We start from the raw sequence: 18,577 nt of genomic DNA, 5'->3' as shown, positions 1-18,577 counted from the left end.
CCTCAAATTCTAAAATGCTTTATGAAGGAAAATGTATACTTGTTTGTAAAGTTTAAAAACAACACAAAACAAAACACTATTCTTAATAGAGGGCTGCTGAGCTGAAAGGGAGTTCTCCATAAAGGAGATGATGGAGAACTTCATATTGAGTTGGTGCATAAAGAAAATAAACTCAACTGAAAAGACGGAAGGATTTCAGTTAATTCAAGAGAATTTTGATGCTGCTATGAGTGAGCTTGCAAAAGAGACTTTCTTCTCTTTCTTTCCCCCAGAGAAGCCCCAGCCAAATTCAAATGTATCTCAAAATTCAGAAGGGTCATTCTGTGCTACCTCATGCCTCTGTTAATTCTTTCTCACATTCTGAAAATGAATAAAATAATGGTTTCAATTAAAACAAGCGGTTACTTTATGTGGGAAGAGATTAAATTAATATTATTTTTTAGACTCCCTTATTGAATTTTCCAACCCAAACAATGAAATTAAGAAGATGTTCTGTAGCTCCTTCACTTCTTCCTGTTTGTTGAGGCCCAAAGGCCTGGAGTAAGTCCAGGCTTAATACAAATCCCACATCCTTATTATTAAATATGCCTTCACCACCTCTGAGCTATTGAACAGTGCTCAAGGAATCTTCCAAACAGATCTTCAAATTGTGTCCGGTCTATACCATAGTGTATAGTGATACTCATTTTTACATGTCTACACGTCTGTATCTCTACATCCTGAAATAATTAAAATAGACTCTAGATGATAAGGTTGTAGTGATCAAGAGTATTCTTCAATATTTTCCTACTCTTTGGAACTGATGTCATAGAAAAGAATAAAAACATCTTTTCTTTTCCCTTGCAGTTAGGAAGAAAATGTTTAGTCACGTTAGGGCGATTTTTGTATTTTTGTGATTTGAGCTAAATTAGATAGCTTGACCAACAGCTTTGCAATATATAGTCTGTCTGTTGTGGAGACCACAAAGTCTAAGGGCTTGAAGTGCAACAAAGTGGGTGGTTCAAATCCCAGCTTTACAATTACAATTGTCATGAACTTGTTATAATTATTTTTTTGAGACATAGTGAAGTGAAATCTGTTTGACTTTATTGTAAGTCAATTCAATTAAATGGATAATTATTGAGTATTTCCTATGTTCAAGAAATTGTGTTTGGTATTGTAAGGACCTCAGAGATGGATAAGGATGTGGCAATATTTCCCCCAAAACTTATCTGAACAAGAAGGGAACTAGGATAAAACAGCTATAAGTGCAGTACAAGGTGAAATATGGGAATTCCCATTAAAAAGTCCCAAGAGGCCCCCCTGAAGAGCTGGGTGAGAACACAGAGGTGTTGGACTTCCTCACCTGGATTGTTGCTGATGTTCTGACAAACATTGCGGACTGACAGCTTGATGTGCTGAGCCCTCTGTCTTGGGGCTGGCCCCTATGAAGCTTGTTACTGCAAGGAGAGACCAAACCTGCTTATAATTGTGCCTAAGAGTCTCCCCCTGAGTGTCTCTTTGTTGCTCAGATGTGGCCTCTCTCTCTAAGCCACCTTGGCGGGTGATCTCGCTGCCCTCCCCCACTACGTGGGACCTGACTCCCAGGGGTGAAAATCTCCCTGGCAACGCAGGATATGACTTCCAGGGCTGAGCCTGGATCTGGCATTGTGGGATTGAGAACATCTTCTTGAACAAAAAGGGGATGGGAAATGAAATGAAATAAAGCTTCAGTGGCTGAGATATCTCAAATGGAGTCGAGAGGTCACTCTGGTGGACATTCTTATGCACTATATAGATAACACTTTTTAGGTTTTATATACTGGAATAGCTAGAAGTAAATACCTGAAACTACCAAACTCCAACCCAGTAGCCTTGACTCTTGAAGACGACTGTATAACAGTGTAGCTTACAATGGGTGACAGTGTGATTGTGAAAACCTTGTGGATCGCACTCCCTTTGTCCAGTGTATGGATGGATGAGTAGAAAAATGGGGACAAAACCTAAGTGAAAAATAGGGTGGGATGGGGGGGGGTGATTTGGGTGTTCTTTTTTTATTTTTTATTCTGATTCTGATTCTTTCTGGTGTAAGGAAAATGTTCAAAAATTGATTGTGGTGATGAATGCACAACTATAAGATGGTGCTGTGAAAAGTTGATTGTTACCCATGGATGATTGTATGGTATGTGAATATATCTCAATAAAACTGAATTTTAAAAAAAGTCCTAAGAAATGCTCCTGGGAGAGTGATGGGGGCAGGGGAGGGGAAGCTCAGGTCCAGCTGGAGCTACCAGAAGAGATGCAGGAAGGCAGTGGCAGTCGAGATGAAACCAAAAGTATTATGATCACTATGGGAAGAAAGGGAAGGAAGGGGAGGACTAGGAACAAACACACAGAAACCGGAAAAAACCATGGTGTATTGAAAGAATATGAAGTGATCTGCTCTGGTTGAAACTCAAAAATTGGGAAAAACAAGGTTAGAAATCAAAGCTGGGGTCTGGAACGCTAGGCTGTGGAGTTCCCTGCTTAATTCCCAAGACAACAAAAATGGGCAACATTCATGTATATGCACCAAGCAGCTCTGGAAGTTTCTAGAAAGAGATTAAATACTGGCTAAACTCTAGATGCAAAGATACCAAATCAATAAGAAACAACCTTATGAGTTTTCTTATGTGAAAATAGCAGATTAAACGGTGAATGGAAATTTGTAAATTAATTTCCAATTTTTAAGAATGTGTTGGGACTTTATCACATTGTACCATGCGGCAGCCTCCCTGAAAGACCTTTTTTGCTGGAATTGAAATAATTAAATTGAAGATTCAGTGCACCTTTTCAATCATTTTATTAAGAAACTCATTCAGGTGTTCTCTGAGGGAGAGATAAACCACTGCTGAGGAAGTTGCCCAATCTTTTTTTATACTACTGTATTCACCATAAAATACATGACAATTTTTTTTCACATTAAAACCAGAAAATGCTTCCCCTTGCAAAACTAGTTTTTGTGTGTGTTTCCATACCAAATGTTGGGGATACAAAGATGATTGCAATATTATTTAGAGCAGAAAAAGAAGAGCTTATAAACAAATCATTGCAACAGAGTAATGAAGGAATCCTCAGTGTGTATGTATGTGTTTGGGGGGGGTGCTGCAAATAAGGTTTTGTGTAAGGCTTTTCCAAATAATATTTGATTTGGGTCTTGAAGGTAGCAGGAGTTCTCACGTGCATATGGGGCTGAAGGATGCTCTTACTAGGCTTTGGGAATAGTAGATGCAGATGCAAGTGCTTGAAAAGGAGGAAAGCACATGGGGCTGTTTGCAGGAGAGCAAGTGGTTTCGTGTGTTTGGGCATCAAAACGTGGTTGGAGGTGTTTGCGTAGGGCAGTGTGTGCTCAGAATGGTTCTCTAGGATGTTAGTCATGGTGAGTGTGTAGATGCCTGGTTCTGTGCAAGACCAGGAGGAAGGCTGCAGCTGCAATCCAGGGGAAAAATGAGAAATGATGAAACCAGGGTTGCAGACAGATGTGCATTATAGGTAGGAGCTAGGTTAGTGAGTACAGAGTAACGTTTTTGTATGAGGTAGGAGATAGGAGGTATGAGATAGGATGACTCAGGGTTTATAACTGGCACAGTAGGGTGTCAAGTATTCCTATTAAATGAGATATGTATTCTTCTACGAAATGATTTATTTAAGTATGGTATTTGTCAAAACTATTTATATATGCCGAGTTTGAGAACATACAGGTGGATATAGCTGTGTATGTGTGAATCATTTCCAGGCTTTCTCTTCTGTTCAGTTGATCTATATGTCTATCCTTATGCCAATATGACATGGTCTTGATCAGTGTGGCTTTAGAGTAAGTCTTAAAATCAGGAAGTACAATTCTTCCAACTATATTCTCTTTTACAAAATTGTTTTGGTCCTTTGCATTTCTGCAAAAATTTTAGAATAAGCTTGTCATTTTCAACAACAACAAGAACAACAAAAACCTTGCCAGCATTTTGTTTGGGATTACATTGATCTTATGGATCAATTTGGGCAGAAATACTTTTGAATTATATTGAGGCCTCCAAACTATGAACATGGTTTATCTCACCATTTATTTAGGCCTTCTTTAATTTCTTCTCAGCATTGTTCTGTAAGTTTTAGTGCACAGGTTGGTGCACACTTATTGGAATTTGTGCCTAAGTATTTCATATTTTGATACTATTATAGATGGCAATTTTAATTTTTGATTGTTTGCTGCTAGTACATGGAAATATAATTATTTTTGTATACTGACCTTTATCCTACAACTTCTGTAAATTTACTTAATAGTTCTAGCAGCTTTTTTCTGTAGATTTTTGTAAAGGATTTACTTCCAGAATATATAAAGAACTCTTAAATCAATAATAAATAAACAAATAAATCACTTAAAAAACAGGCATGAGACCTTGGCAAGACTGTTGCTGCAAAGGAGAGGCTAAACCTGCTTATAATTGTGCCTAAGAGCCTCCTCCCAAATGCCTCTTTGTTGCTCAGATGTGGCCCTCTCTCTCTAGCTAAGCCAACTTGGCAGGTGAAATCACTACCCTCCCCTCTACGTGGGATCTGACACCCAGGGGAGTAAATCTCCCTGGCAACATGGAATATGACTCCCGGGGAGGAATCTAGACCCAGCATTGTGGGATAGAGAACATCTTCTTGACCAAAAGGGGGATGTGAAAGGAAATGAAATAAGCTTCAGTGGCAGAGAGATTCCAAAAGGAGCTGAGAGGTCACTCTGGTGGGCACTCTTACGCACAATATAGACAACCCTTTTTAGGTTCTAATGAATTGGAATAGCTAGCAGTAAATACCTGAAACTATCAAACTACAACCCAGAACCCATGAATCTTGAAGACGGTTGTATAACAGTGTAGCTTATGAGGGGTGACAATGTGACTGGGAAAGCCATATGGACCACACTCCCCTTTGTCTAGTGTATGGATGGATGAGTAGAAAAATGGGGGCAAAAAAAAAGGCACCCAGTGTTCTTTTTTTACTTGAATTGTTCTTTTTCACTTTAATTTTTATTCTTATTATTTTTGTGTGTGGTAATGAAAATGTTCAAAACTTAATTTTGGTGATGAATGCACAACTATATAATGGTACTGTGAACAACTGAATGTACGCTTTGTATGACTGCATGGTATGTGAATATAGCTCAATAAAAATGAATTAAAAAAAAATAGGCATAAGATTTTAACAGAACATTTACCAAAGAAGATAAACTAATGGCCTGTAAACATATGAATAAATGGTCAACATCACTGGTTATTAGGGAAATGTAACTTAATGAAATATGACTACAAACCCACTGGAACAGCTAGTATTAAATGAGTTGTCACTACTAACCCACTAAAATGGCTACATTTTAAAAGATTGATAATGCCAAATGTCAGCATGGATTTGGAGCAACCAATACTCTTATACACTCCTGGTAAGAATAAAAATGGCACAGTCACTTTGGAAATCAGTTTGACAGTTCCTTGTGAACACATTTACCATATAATTTAGAGGTCACATTCCTAGATATTTAGCCAAAAGTCGTGAATACATGTCCATACGAATACTTGTACTTGGATTTTCATAACAGCTTTATTTTACAATAGCTAAAAACTGAAAAAAAGCCATTTGCCCACAAACCAGTGAATAGATAAAATTATTTTATCCATAGTGGAATACAACTCAGCAATATAAAAGAACAAACTTCTGAAAGACATAAAACAGCATGGATGAATTTCAAAAGCATTATGCGAAAGTTAAAAAAAAAAAAAAAAAAACAGACACAAAAGACCACATACTGAATGATTCAATTTATATGACATTTTGGGAAAGCAAGACAAAAATTAGGCCAATGATTTCCAGGGGCTGAGGGTTAGGATAGGGGATTAACGGCAAAAAGGAACAAGGGAACTTTTCAAATTGAACGAGATGTTCTCCATCATGATGGTGGTGGTGGTGGTTCAGAAGTGTGCACATTTCTCAAAACTCATCAAACTGTACATTTAGCATCAGGGAATGTTATTGTAAGTAAATTTTTCTTCAATAGAGCTGTTTCCAAAAAACATGGTGAATTTAGGTTACCACAGGTACAAACCCATAACCCCTTATTTGAGACCTTGCAGAATAAAATGCATTTTGAAATTCACTATTTTTTGAAAATTTGGGAAGTTATACAGTATATTACATAACCCCTGCATGAAGGGTTTGGGGCAGCAACCCGTAATCAAACAGGAAAATTTCTACAGAAGAACATACCCATATTCACTAAGTAGGATCAATAAATTCTGTAAAGGGCCTCTTGTCGGTTCAGATTGTGTCACCTCGAAGTAATTTCAGGTCAGCTCAGGTTGAGCTGCCAAATGTGCCATGCAACAGGTTTAAGGTTTCAGAGCTTTTTGAATTTCAGAATTGTGATTACAGAGCTGTGGTCATGTCCACGAAATTTGGTCTTTGCTGTACTTTAAGATGCTAAGGTTGGGGTTGAGGGCAGGGAGATTGTGAGGTTGGGAAAATATGAGGCTGGAGAGATAGGTCGATCACAAAGTGTCACTGTACAATTTAATATTCTTCTGGGTTTGTTTATATACCATAACTACTACAAGTGCAGATTAACAATATGTCAGAAAAAAAAGAGTGCCTGGTCTCTCCTTCTGTAACAACCAACTGCAATTGCATATGGAATCCTTACTGCAATGGAAATAACCAGTAAAAATTCCACTGTCCATAAAATATTTTAATACAAATATATCAAAGTCAGGACCCTACATTAAAAACTTGCAAGACTCCACAACCCCTTCAAGATAGAGTTCTAGCTCTTCGGTTGGGCGTGCAAGGATTTCGATGATCTGAACTACCTCTCTCTGTTTTCTTCCACAGCTCCTATCAATTCCTCCTTCCCATAAACCTACCCCAGCACCATAAAAATACAGCTAATACCCAGTGGCTGCCCTGGTTGTTCCACAACCTCTGTCTTTAAAGCCTCTCTGATTCTGTTCACGTTATCCCCTCTGCTTAAACGCTCCTTGCTCCACTGATTCTCTAATTTCTGTTCTAGGAGTTACAAATGCTGAAGAGGCCACACAGAACACAGAAATGAGTGAAGCAACCAAGAGGAGGAAGAGGAGGTGGATGAGAAGGAAAGGGAGCAAGGAGAACAAGTATAATATATTGCTACATATGGTGCCTGACATATAGAAGGCCCTTAGTCATAGATATTAGACTATAACAATACAGATGAGGTGATTTGGAGAAATATGACTATCATAACTCTTTCCAAGCTGCCTTAATGAAATGGATGTGTTGGCATATTACGACATCTTAAACTTGTATCAGTAGTTTCTTCAATTAACTCTTTCTGAGGGCAAGAAAAAAGTATGCCATATAAGGAGCTGATGATATGTGGGGGCCATCAGTGCAATCCAGAGAGACCCATTCCTACCCTCTAGGAGCTTATACTCAGCATCAACCACATTAATACAGACAGACATATTCAAAAGCCATCAGGAATAAAGTGGAAACATTAAAGCAACACATGGATAGACAGGTAGTTGCATTACATAAAGGTCAAGTGTAAGTGGATATTACAGTGGAAGGAAGCAGTGATCAGATACTGCATGTCTAACCTGGGGAGGGTGAGCATAACGTTGACTCATCCTTTCCTGGATGGAGTGAGAATTCAGTGGCAACCATTAGCCTGAGTGGTAAGTTGTGGAGTCCCTTGCTGTCTTCAAAGTGTGTGATTTTTGCATTACACATGCATGAAAGGGTTCTATAGTGAGGCCAGAGGATTCCTTTTCCTTCATCTTTGGCTCTGAGATCTTCCAAAAAGCAACCCATGTCATATGAGAGCACCCTTTTACCAAATTGTTTCAATTCCTCATGCTATGTCGTGGCTTCAATTTTGTTGGTAAAATCAGATGTTCACTATTTGTCTTTGTAACCAAATTCCTTGAAAATATTCCAGAAGCAAGGACACATGTAAAAGAAAGCATTTTTAGACATCAAACGACTACAAGATGTTCCTTGGCTCATTGTCTAGATGAACTTCACATTATGTTCTCCAAAATTTGTGAGCACAGAAGCCCTTTAGATAATGAGAGGTAACTTCAAAACCTCTGCCCACTCAGTCTTATATAAGGAAGTCATATTTCCAGAAGGGGAGTGTCAGTGGGTGCATGGGTGACGACAGATTTTCAGAGAGGTTAAAATCAGTCTTGTAGAGAACCCAGAGCTCTCCTTCAGCCACAGATTCAGGGCCACATTAGGGAAAATCCTTTTTATGTCTGCCTAAATCCTAAATGCTGTAGGACTGCTTCCAGCTTCTCCTGCCATATCCTCAGCAGTGTTCTTTCCCTGTCTGTGAAAGAGCGCGTGATGAGCACTATTTACATGTTACTGTGCCTCACCGTGTTGCCCTCTCTAGATGGATCCTTTAATCTTTCTTAAAGGTCTTATTTTCCAATTCTTTCACCAACTCTATGCTAAAAACTAAGTTCACATTCCTGTTGGTCTCACTCTGGATATGGGTGCTGACTAGTGTAAGTCCTGTAGAGTATATTTATATTTTGCACCCAAATATCACCTTTCCAGTTTTCAACTGAAGTGTTACTGGTGAATGACAACAAAATACAGTTGTGAATACTTTTCAAAATAAGCCCTACAGTGGGTGAATACACAAGAAATATCTTTCTTTTGTATTACTCTCGTTTGCTTTTGGGTTCCCCACTTCCCAAGAAAATAGGAGCCGTGGTTATCCATTTTCACCCAAATAGCATTTACTAAGGCAGGAATATTAACTCAGGTAGGCAAAATGATCGTTCCTTTCATCTCAGCCAATTCCACACCCACTCACCTTCCAATTGACTTTTTATAGAATATTAGTTTGCATTAAAAAATCCATTTAATTGCATTGGAAAAACACTTCACTGCCACGCTCCAGGCCGATACCAGGCTGCAGCTGCTCCTATTTAAGGGATAATTGTAGCCTCACTCTTCGACAAGGAACTAATTCTGATTCTGAAAGGATTTGTCCTCACAGTTTATCCTGATGAGAGAGGACTGGATTATTGCCTTGTAAAATAGCTGAATAGTCCTTTTATAGCTATTATGCCACAAATGTTGTATATTGTTGAAGATCAAAGTCCTGTACCACACTCAACGGTAAAATGTACAAGCATGGCACACTTCCATATTCTGTAAAAATACTGCATTTTATGAGTCATTTAGTACCATGTGAGGTATTTGCGGACCCTATATCATTTCCTTCAAACTTTCCCCATCATTCTGAAATCCTTTATTTTCTGGTTGAAAGACTTAAAATCTAGTCATTTCTCACGAGTCTCCCCAGGAAATAAACTTCAGTGCTCTCTGTTCTTCCACTGTAGTACATTACTTACTGCATATCATTCTATTTGTGTGCAGATTACTTTAGAAAAAAATATTAAATAATCTGGACAACAGTAAATTCTAAGTGATAAACTGAGAAAATGTCAACATCCCCCTCAAAACCATCAATGATATTGATGTGTAGGACTTGATGCTCAGTGACGGTTAGGGTCTAAAGACACAGACTTAGTTACCCCATAATCTTCTTAGGAAAATAAAACTGTATACCTGTACTTAACAAGATGCCTTGTCATATAAGGTGGCCCCTGAATGGCATTTAAAGAGAATGAGGTTTTCTTCTACTAGAGAGACTGTGACCTCAGCTATTACTGAAAAACTCGCCCAGAGGAGACCAGTGAAGGACTGAATATTAATTTATTTATAAAATACAGCATGCTTTCATTTTACTTTTACTATTTGTCAGTTCAAAATAAATCCCTCTATCTGATATTTCTCCTACCCTGAAAGAAAAACTTACTCTAAAATCTAACAAATAATGCCCCTTAGAAAGTGCTAATTTTTGTTGAGTGATAAAACTCTAGTAAATCATGGATAGAATTAAATGCCACAAAGGAACCCATTCTATATGTGATTTGGAGACATTACCACAAGATTCAGTCTTACCTTCATGGTACAAAGAATCAAGAAATATAAAATGAGGTCAATGAAAACGAGTGCAAATGGGAAAACACAATGCTATAGGAAACTACAATTAAAATGAAGATGGGTCTGTTGAAGCAACAAAATCAAATGCCCATTGTGGTTTGTAATAACTGATTAGGGCTTTCCAATGTAATTTGTGAAATTTGTGAAGATAAATGTAAAGATATTAGGACCAGGTCTGGGACACAGTTGGCATTTCATAAAGGATAGCTTATTGGATTTATGACATCAATAGTAGTAAAAAGGTGTTTTGCTCATGAACACAAGTTTTCAGGTAATTAGAGAATACGAAGCTCCTAATTCTGTTGAATAAGTTGTACTCTAGACCTATACACCAATTCATTCATGTTTAGTTAGAGCAACTTGGTAAACTGCCAAAATGAATCTCTAAAAGGGCAGTGCAGATATTAGGGCCCTAGGAGTGGTGATCTGATCCTCACCGTCTCCTGGTGAGAATCAGCAAAAAATAACAATCTAGCCTGTTTACTTAAAAAAAAAAAAAGTTCTGTAAACATTCTCTTTTGTGTCCATCTTATCTTTCCTTCTAGACTAATGGTTCTTAATCTTTCCTGCAAATTAAAACTACTGGGGAGCTTAAAAAAGTTCAATGCCTAGGCCACACCCTAGATGAATTGAAATCAGGATATCTGGAAGTGGGACCCAGGCATGAATATTTTTGAAAGCTGCTAAGATGTCTCCAGTGCTCAGCCAATGCTGTAAACTACTTGCTCTAGAAGACCATGAACTCATCTAAAGCAGGACTCATTTGTCATTAATTTGTGTTTTGTTTTTTTCAAACATATATATAGTACATAGCATTGCGCTTTGCATGGCTCAATATGTCTTTGTTGAATAATGTGCAAATGAATGAATGAATGGACAAGTAAATAAACGAGCAAATTTAGTCATGCTGTCGGTTTGAACATCCTAGAAATTGACAAAGCAATACAATGTCAATCTACTGTTTTATGCTCTAAATTAATACGATTTACTCAGATGTTTAGCTCTTCTACTTGCCCCAAGTTTTCCTTGGTAGAAGAACATCTATTCAGTGCGTGATAGGTCCTTGGGTGGAACACGATAGGGTACTTTTTCCAGTTACACTGAGATTAACCTCCATAATTCCACCCTCTAGGTGTGAGTGATTGGAGTTATGAGCTTTTTTCTTCCAACAGCTCATATTCTAACCCCATGTGCAAACATAACCATTCTGACACCACACAAAGGAAGCCAGGCCCTCGATCAAGGAGAGGGGTGCACAGGTTTCATGCGTTTGTACTTAGAGGAAAGGGGTAGGTATGTGGAGCAAAGGGGAGACATAATTATCCTCCAAGTTTCAAGCTGTTGATTATTATATTGTTCCAGCTCGGAATCATTTCATTTCATCTTTCTGGTGTTCTCAGGGCCATTAAAAAGAAATCGGTTGTGGACTCTAAGAGTTTTATCAAGTTATGAAATGAGGTTGCATATTTGTAATACATTTTGCAATGACGATAGAAATTTAAGCTTAGAAATCTTAAATTTAAACCTAAACGTTTTTCTTTTTTGTTGTTGTGGAAGGAAATATGTACCGTCACATTTTAGCATCTACAATCAAATTTTGAAGGCCCATGTTACAAGCCACAAAACCTCACTTAAATTTCATTATAAAGATCTTTATTAGGAGGGAATTCTTACTTTATTTTGTGCCTCAAAGAACTCTGGTGAATATGAAGGTTCTTCTTAATCCAAGGAGAAAGCTGGATTTTTGCTACTTTTAAAAATGTTAAAGGGAAGAAAGGAAACAATGGCTTAAGAGAAAGATGATGTAGGGGAGTGTAATGCAATACCTAACAAAAAGGTGCAAAGGAACCATGCATAGATTCTCAACGGTTTTAATGTAATCATTTCTTATACTGTCTTCATAAATTTTTTCTCATATGTCTCTACATGTAGGTGACTGGTGCTGTCAATTGCAAAAATGGCGACATAGCTAGGGGAAAGTTGTGCAGAGAAGTTGGCGATGCATGTGCGCTTAGAAGGGTGTACAGCTAGGATGGCAAAATGTTAATTAGTATCCTCTTTGGTGCCAGAGATAAATGGAACGGATGAAATACTTCCGGGCTTCTGTGCAGGGTCTTTGGGCTCCTGGGAAGGTAAATTAAATGTCGCCCACCCCTTCTTGGAATTCCACCATGGACACAGGTCCTGGGGATAAATCCGTTGGACAGCAGCCAAGAAGCCCCAAACTGTCCCAAACTCTAGGAGACACGAAAGGGCAAGTTTCCGGGCTTTGGTAAAGTGAGGAAACTTGATTGGCCGTTTTCTCATTCCACTTCCCGGAAGGTGAAATGAGGAGGCTGATCCCAGGTCTTCCCTGGGCCGCCAAAAGCATGACTGGGAGTCCTGCTCTAAAAAAACAAGAATCTCAAACCCTGCATGTTTTCCTTCTGTCCGATTATGTGTTGATAACTCTTTCCCTCTTTACCCTTCTAATCACCACTCTGGTCTTTTGCTCTTCACCAGGCATTCTTAGCCTTCTCAGACCCTCCCGTGGGGCACGGATCACCCGGAGGGGCGAGGTTGGGGGCGGAAGAGAGAAGCAGAAGGGGGCAGATTCTCACAGCCCATCCACCTCTAGGCGGGAGGCTGCTCGCCCCGCGGTGCGCTCCGGTCCCTCTGACAGCTGGTCACTCAGCGCACGTGGGGTCGCGCTGCCTCAGCCCCGGATCTTTGCGGGTTTCCGGCCCCTACGAGCGGCGCTGCGCGGAAAAGTCACCTTTCCCAGGGGCCCGGAGCGGGAGTGGGGGGCTCAGGGACAGGGATGGGGATGACCGCGGAGAGAGCGATGGGGAGGGGAGGGCGCAGAGAAAGGGGTGGGGACCGCAGCCGGGAGGTGGCGGGAGCGGGGTGGGACCGGGGCGGGGCTGCGGGGCGGGGGCGCCACAGCGCCCCCTCGCTGCGCGCTCCCCGCCGTGCCCCGCGGCCGCCGATGGCTCGGGCTCGCCAGCCCCTTTGTGTGCGCCGCGCGCTGGCCCGGAGGAGCGCGGCTCCGGCTCGGCGGAGACCTCCTCGGGTCCCGCCGCCTCGGCCTGGATCCCGGCCCCGGCCCAGCCGCGCTCTCCTCTTCCCCCGCTCCTGTCTCCTCCGGCCCCCCGCACGGAGCAGCAGCCACTGGGCCGCGCGGGCAGCCCGCGTCCTGCCGCGCACCCCACCCTGGCCCCCACTCCCACTCCCACTTCCTTCTCCTCCTCCTCTTCATCTGTACCCCCCTCCTCCCGGGCCTTCAAGGTGGAGAAAATAAACTAAACGCAGAGCAACTCCAGGGACTCCAATAAAACGCCCTAATACCTAGCGCCCGAGCGCGAGCGCGTGTGCCGGGCGGCGCGGGGCGCGGGGCGCGGAGGGCGGGGATGGGGCGGCGGGCGGGGGGACAATGAGCGCATGAAGTTACCTGCCCGGCGGCGGCGGGGCCGGGAGGCGGCGGAGCAGGCTGCGCGCTCGGCGCCGACGGGGGCGCGCCGCGGCTTGGGGGAGAGTTGAGCGCTTTTCCCCCCTCTTTTTTTTTTTTTTTTTTTCTCCTCTTCTTCTTAAACAAACCACAAACGGATGTGAGGGAAGGAAGGTGTTTCTTTTACTCCTGAGCCCAGACACCTCTGTCTGTTCCATCTAAGCTTGTTTTGCTGAACACTTTTTTTTCCTAAGAAACAAAACAAACCAAAATAAAACAAAACAGAAAAAAAGAAAAAAAAAAAAGAAAAAGAAAAGAAAAGGAGTTGCTTGATGTGAGAGTGAAATGGACGTAAGATTTTATCCACCTCCAGCCCAGCCCGCCGCGGCGTCCGACGCTCCCTGTCTGGGACCTTCTCCCTGCCTGGACCCCTACTATTGCAACAAGGTGAACGCTCTGCTTTTGTTTCCACCGTGTTCTCGTCTGGGTCCTGGGAGGGGGGCGGCCGGCGGGCGGGTGCGGACGGGGCCGTCTCGGCGAGGCCCGTCCCGGGGCGCGCGCGGCTCAGCCCTCTGCAGCCCGCGGTGCCCTGGGGAGGAAATGTGCCGAAGCGCTTGGGGTTTTGCAAACCCCGCGATTGTGCGGAAAGTGACACGATTTGCTCGGATTCTTTCCTTCCTGCTGTTCGCGACTAAGGATCCCTGCCTAGGTTTGCCAGAGGGGCGTTAAAAAAAAAAAAATTAGAGAAAACCACGGAATACTTGGGGGGTGTGTCTGGGGTCCGAGAACGGGGGCAGAGAGTAAGAGAATTCAGTTTATTTTCCAGTTTCCCCTTCTCCTCCCTTCCTTCCTCCCGCTCTCGGGCAGCGGGGGGCTCGTGGGCCAGCTTCCCTGCACCGGGTTAGTTGCCAGGGGAGCAGCCGGGAGCCGAGGTGCGGGGACCCGGGAGACGCCCCCGCCCCCCGCCGGGAAAATTGCTCCACGGCGCTTTTGTTATTCCGAATCCTTTCGGGCGGCCAAGCCCAGTGTCCATACGCCGGTCCTCCGGCCATGGCTCAGCGGGGTCGCCGGTTCAGGTCTGGGGGCCCACTTCCGTTTGGGGGTGCGTTCGGAAATAGCAAGTTTGTTGCGAGCCGGGCTGGCGCGTCGCGGACGCGAACCACTCGCACTCCTCCGGGTGCTGGAGCCTGGGTCCCGGGTTGGGCTGTGCTGCTCGCTGAGCCCGGGGGGCCAGGCCCACGGGGGCCGGAACGAAGTGGAGGGTGCCGGTGGCACCGAGTCGGGGGTGGGGGGCACCGACCGGGGTTGCTGCACAGCTCGGCCTGGCCACAGGCTGGACAGTTAGTGGTACGTAGGGTGAGAGTTACTCTCGGGGCTTCTCGGATCCTCTGCCCACAGGGAGGGCGCACGGGAGACGGGTCTCCGAGAGCAGCCGCAGGCGACGGCCGTGCCCGCCTCGGGCTTGCTGGACGTGTGTAAGCAATCCCGCCGGATCAGCGTTGGCGGAGAGGACTGCGTTCTGGCAACCGCGGGACGGGCGGATTAGACGCCCAGCTCCGACTTGCTGGTAAACCCGCCTGATAGAGCCCCTGCAGGCACTTCGGCTGCGCCCCCTCGGCGAGTTCCATAGGAAAAATCGCCGGGACGCCTAGCATTTGCCTTGTGGCTAGTCATCATCAGAGTAGCCTTTTCCCCGTGGTACAGAGGTACTGAGCGCGCGGCATCCTCAGCCCCCGGGTTCCCCACAACGCGACCGACTCGCAGCTAAGAGTCCTGGTAAATCGGGATCCACACACACATACACACACGTATTACACACACTCAGAGCTGTGAGTTAAGTGAACCACATACTTCACCCCGTGGAGAAGCTCCTTCATGCAGTGTTCAATGTAAGACCCAGTAAAAGGGGTGTGTTGTGAGCCGATGATATTTAGGCAAGTTTACAAGAGGGAAGTTTAGGCTTGTGCAAGGCAGAAAGGCTTTTCATTCTACAGCCCCTTGACTAGGGATGAGTTGGAAGATACATGGAACTTTGGCAAGTGCAGAGGAGATTGTGGATGAAGTTGCATTATTTGTTGCTAACATAGTTCTTTTAGTCTTAACTCTGTTTTGCCTTTATAAGCAAGTAATGTGTGTTTGTTACATTTTATTTTGCTTATAACACTAATAATGCTACTACTAATACAAAGAATAAAGCAGCAGTTCTATGGAGATAGATTCTGCAATAGTAACAGGGGAACCAAAAGGTCAGAAGGCCTTTTGGCCATCACACCGGACAAATCTTATTAAATTTATCAGTGATTTTAGGCTCCAAAAAGAAAGTAATGACTTGGATACACATTTCACTCCTCGTTCTTGACATAGTAGGGTCAGACTTAATTTAAAAGTTAAATGCTCTGGAAAATCAGGAATTACTTCAATATATTAAATCATTTTCCAATTAAGTGCTTTAAATAATTTTAGTGAGTTATGCTGTGAATGGAATAAATTAATTTAGAAAGTCTTCAGGATTTCTTTACTTGCTCATTGAAGTTCCTTTTAAGTCATGCCATGTATGAAGGAGCAAACTGTTCTTTTTAAATGCAAATCGCCACCCTTTCTATAGACTAGTTGCAAGTCTTCTATTTAACTTATCCAAGGAATAATGGATTTTTTAAACATGCAAAGTCATAAGACATACTTACAGTAGTAGGAAAAGATTTCATGTGAATGTTTCTCACAGGACACCTTCTCCTGCCCATCTCTGTGTCTTTAAAATATATTTGTCACTGATCCCTGATTATATTGAATGGGCTGAATAGGTTTGCTAGACCCCAGAAAGCCCAGACACTTGAGTTGTCTACTCCATCATGATTTGCATTGGTGCAAAATTTCAGTCCAGTTCAACTATTTCAGTTGCTCAGACTATAGTCAACCAGCATGCATTTTTTGTGGTGATTCAAGTGGATTTTCACAGATATGGAAGAAGAGCAGAAGTTTGGAAGAGGTGTACTATGAATCCTATATCTCCATTTAGTAAAAACAAGTTGGATCAGTCTTCCCAAAAGAGACAAGATTGCATAGTAAACTTTGTCGCCTTCAGAGATGTGATGAATATGCCATTTATTACAAGAAACAGTCACTTTGCCTGGCTATTTGTTTATAATAGGGTGATAAAATCGTAAACTACTAATTACCTTTATTTTAAACCTGTCAACACTTTACTATTTAAGATTGGCATGCTAATTCCTAATGGAACCAGTATCTTTCTGTTCTTCAAAATCATGTGGTTGTAACTATAGTTTCCCAAGAATTTTCAATTTCAAAGGAGACTCTCATCGAGAAAATGAATATAATCTTCCTGAAGCTTTTCTAAACTCAAACAGGATTGTTTTACTCTGCTGACACTTTCCAGTACTGCTGCTCCGTAGATTGCCAAAACACTACTTAGGTTTTTCAGTTAAAAAAAAACAAACACAAAAACAAAAAAACTCCATAGGAGGAATTTTTTGGAAACATTTTAATCTGGTATTGCTCGATTTATTGTAAGAGCACCTTACCTCATGAACATATCACTATGCAAACTGGCCTCCATTTCCACATAGCCTATTGCAGGAGAAAAGTCTGAATAATGCAGATGCTTTGGTTATGGCAACTGTGAGGGATCTCAGACAGACAGCCAGAGCGGATGGCATGTTGCTCTATGTAGGGCACCCTTTGACCTAGCAGCATGGGCTTGGAGCCTGGATGAAGTGTACAGCCTGGAAGTAACAGTGTTCAACTCTTGCAACTTACAGCATGCTTTTATTTCAGTCATTGAGAGATGGGTTCCATAGCGGAGTTTCATCTAATTAAGATGATTTTAAGTAACATTTGTATCCCTTAATTGAACTGAATGTTACCAAAAGAAATTGGATTAGATGGGCTCACAATTGGAGTTCAGTAGTAACATGTATTCCTAGTTTTTGTTCTAGTTGAAGATGTCAGATCTTCAGTTTAAATATATACCTACAGAGTAATAACAGTTCCTTTCAGTTTACTTAGTGCAGTGTCATTTCTAAAGATTGTTTTCACTGATTTTATGCTAAATTGGGACAAAGAAGTGGCACTTTTTCATTTGTACAGCGAAGTGATGTGTTCAGTTATTGCTCAATATCTGCCCACATAAGGAGTGGTAATACAATTATGTTATGACATGGCTAATGATGGGGGTTCTGACCTCTGCCAGAAGTGGGAAAGGAAATAGAGCTCTTTACTGTTCTCAGTGGTTGCTTTTGTGGAATCATGTCCTGAATCTTTCCTTGGTTGATTTAGAAACAGGGAAGTCTGAAACACAAACCCATGCTTGCTACTGGTTATATAGAGAGTAAAGAATAATAGGCATTTGGGATATTGGGCTTTTGTCATTGAAATGAGGAAGCACAATGCATAATCTTTCCATATATGCACCGGACTAAGGCCCTATTTGTGATGAACTCTGCTTTAAATGTCAGGGCAAACACTGAACATTTGATAACTTTAGAGAAAAGCAGGATTCATTATAGTCTGTATAATCTCCTTTGAGCCTATTTTTCTATTTAGTGTATTATGCATTGTATTTTGATGTGGTCCAACTCATTACATCTAAAATACAGTATATGCCAGCATGTTAAGATGGAATCATTATCCCTCTTTTAATTAATTAATGTGAGAAAAATGAGGAGGATGGGGGGAGGAAGGGGAGGGTTTTGAGCAATTTAGTGTATCATGCTTGATTACTTCTCCTGCCACCTGTGTAACTTCCAGGACTTTGGGAAATTCATAGTTAATACTTAGTAGATCATTAGTGTAATTAAAACTCCCCTGGGAGTTCTTTTACTTGACACTTTCCATAAGCTTTGAGGTCTTTAAATATGTTTTAAATAAATTTATAGGTGAGAAAGAGCATAAACCAAGCAATCATAGGGCTTTGACCGCTGAATCAGATAGCATACAAAAACCTCAAATGTTGCTATCTTGACTTTGTGGGGTAATTCACTGCCACAAATTGCTATTTTAAATATCTATGCCATATATATATATATATATAAATATAAACTTAAGGGCTTTGGAAAGACCAGATGTCATTTGTAACACAGC

At 41.9% G+C, this 18,577-nt stretch overlaps 1 protein-coding gene across 1 annotated transcript in view; it reads left to right on the top strand.

The window, feature by feature from the left end:
* Positions 1-13,645: 13,645 nt before the first annotated feature.
* Positions 13,646-18,577, top strand: part of TOX (thymocyte selection associated high mobility group box) — a 318,920-nt gene continuing 313,988 nt past the window's right edge. Inside the window, exon 1 of the mRNA XM_037802447.1 lies at positions 13,646-13,927. Within this exon, the coding sequence (XP_037658375.1) occupies positions 13,826-13,927 (102 nt within the window). The 5' untranslated portion in view covers positions 13,646-13,825. The remainder of the gene's footprint in view (positions 13,928-18,577) is intronic.

The sequence above is a fragment of the Choloepus didactylus genome, chromosome 14 (assembly GCF_015220235.1).
Source record: "Choloepus didactylus isolate mChoDid1 chromosome 14, mChoDid1.pri, whole genome shotgun sequence".
NCBI lineage: Eukaryota > Metazoa > Chordata > Mammalia > Pilosa > Megalonychidae > Choloepus > Choloepus didactylus.
Note: the sequence above shows the minus strand (reverse complement) of the source record. Positions and strands in the feature narration are given on the sequence as shown.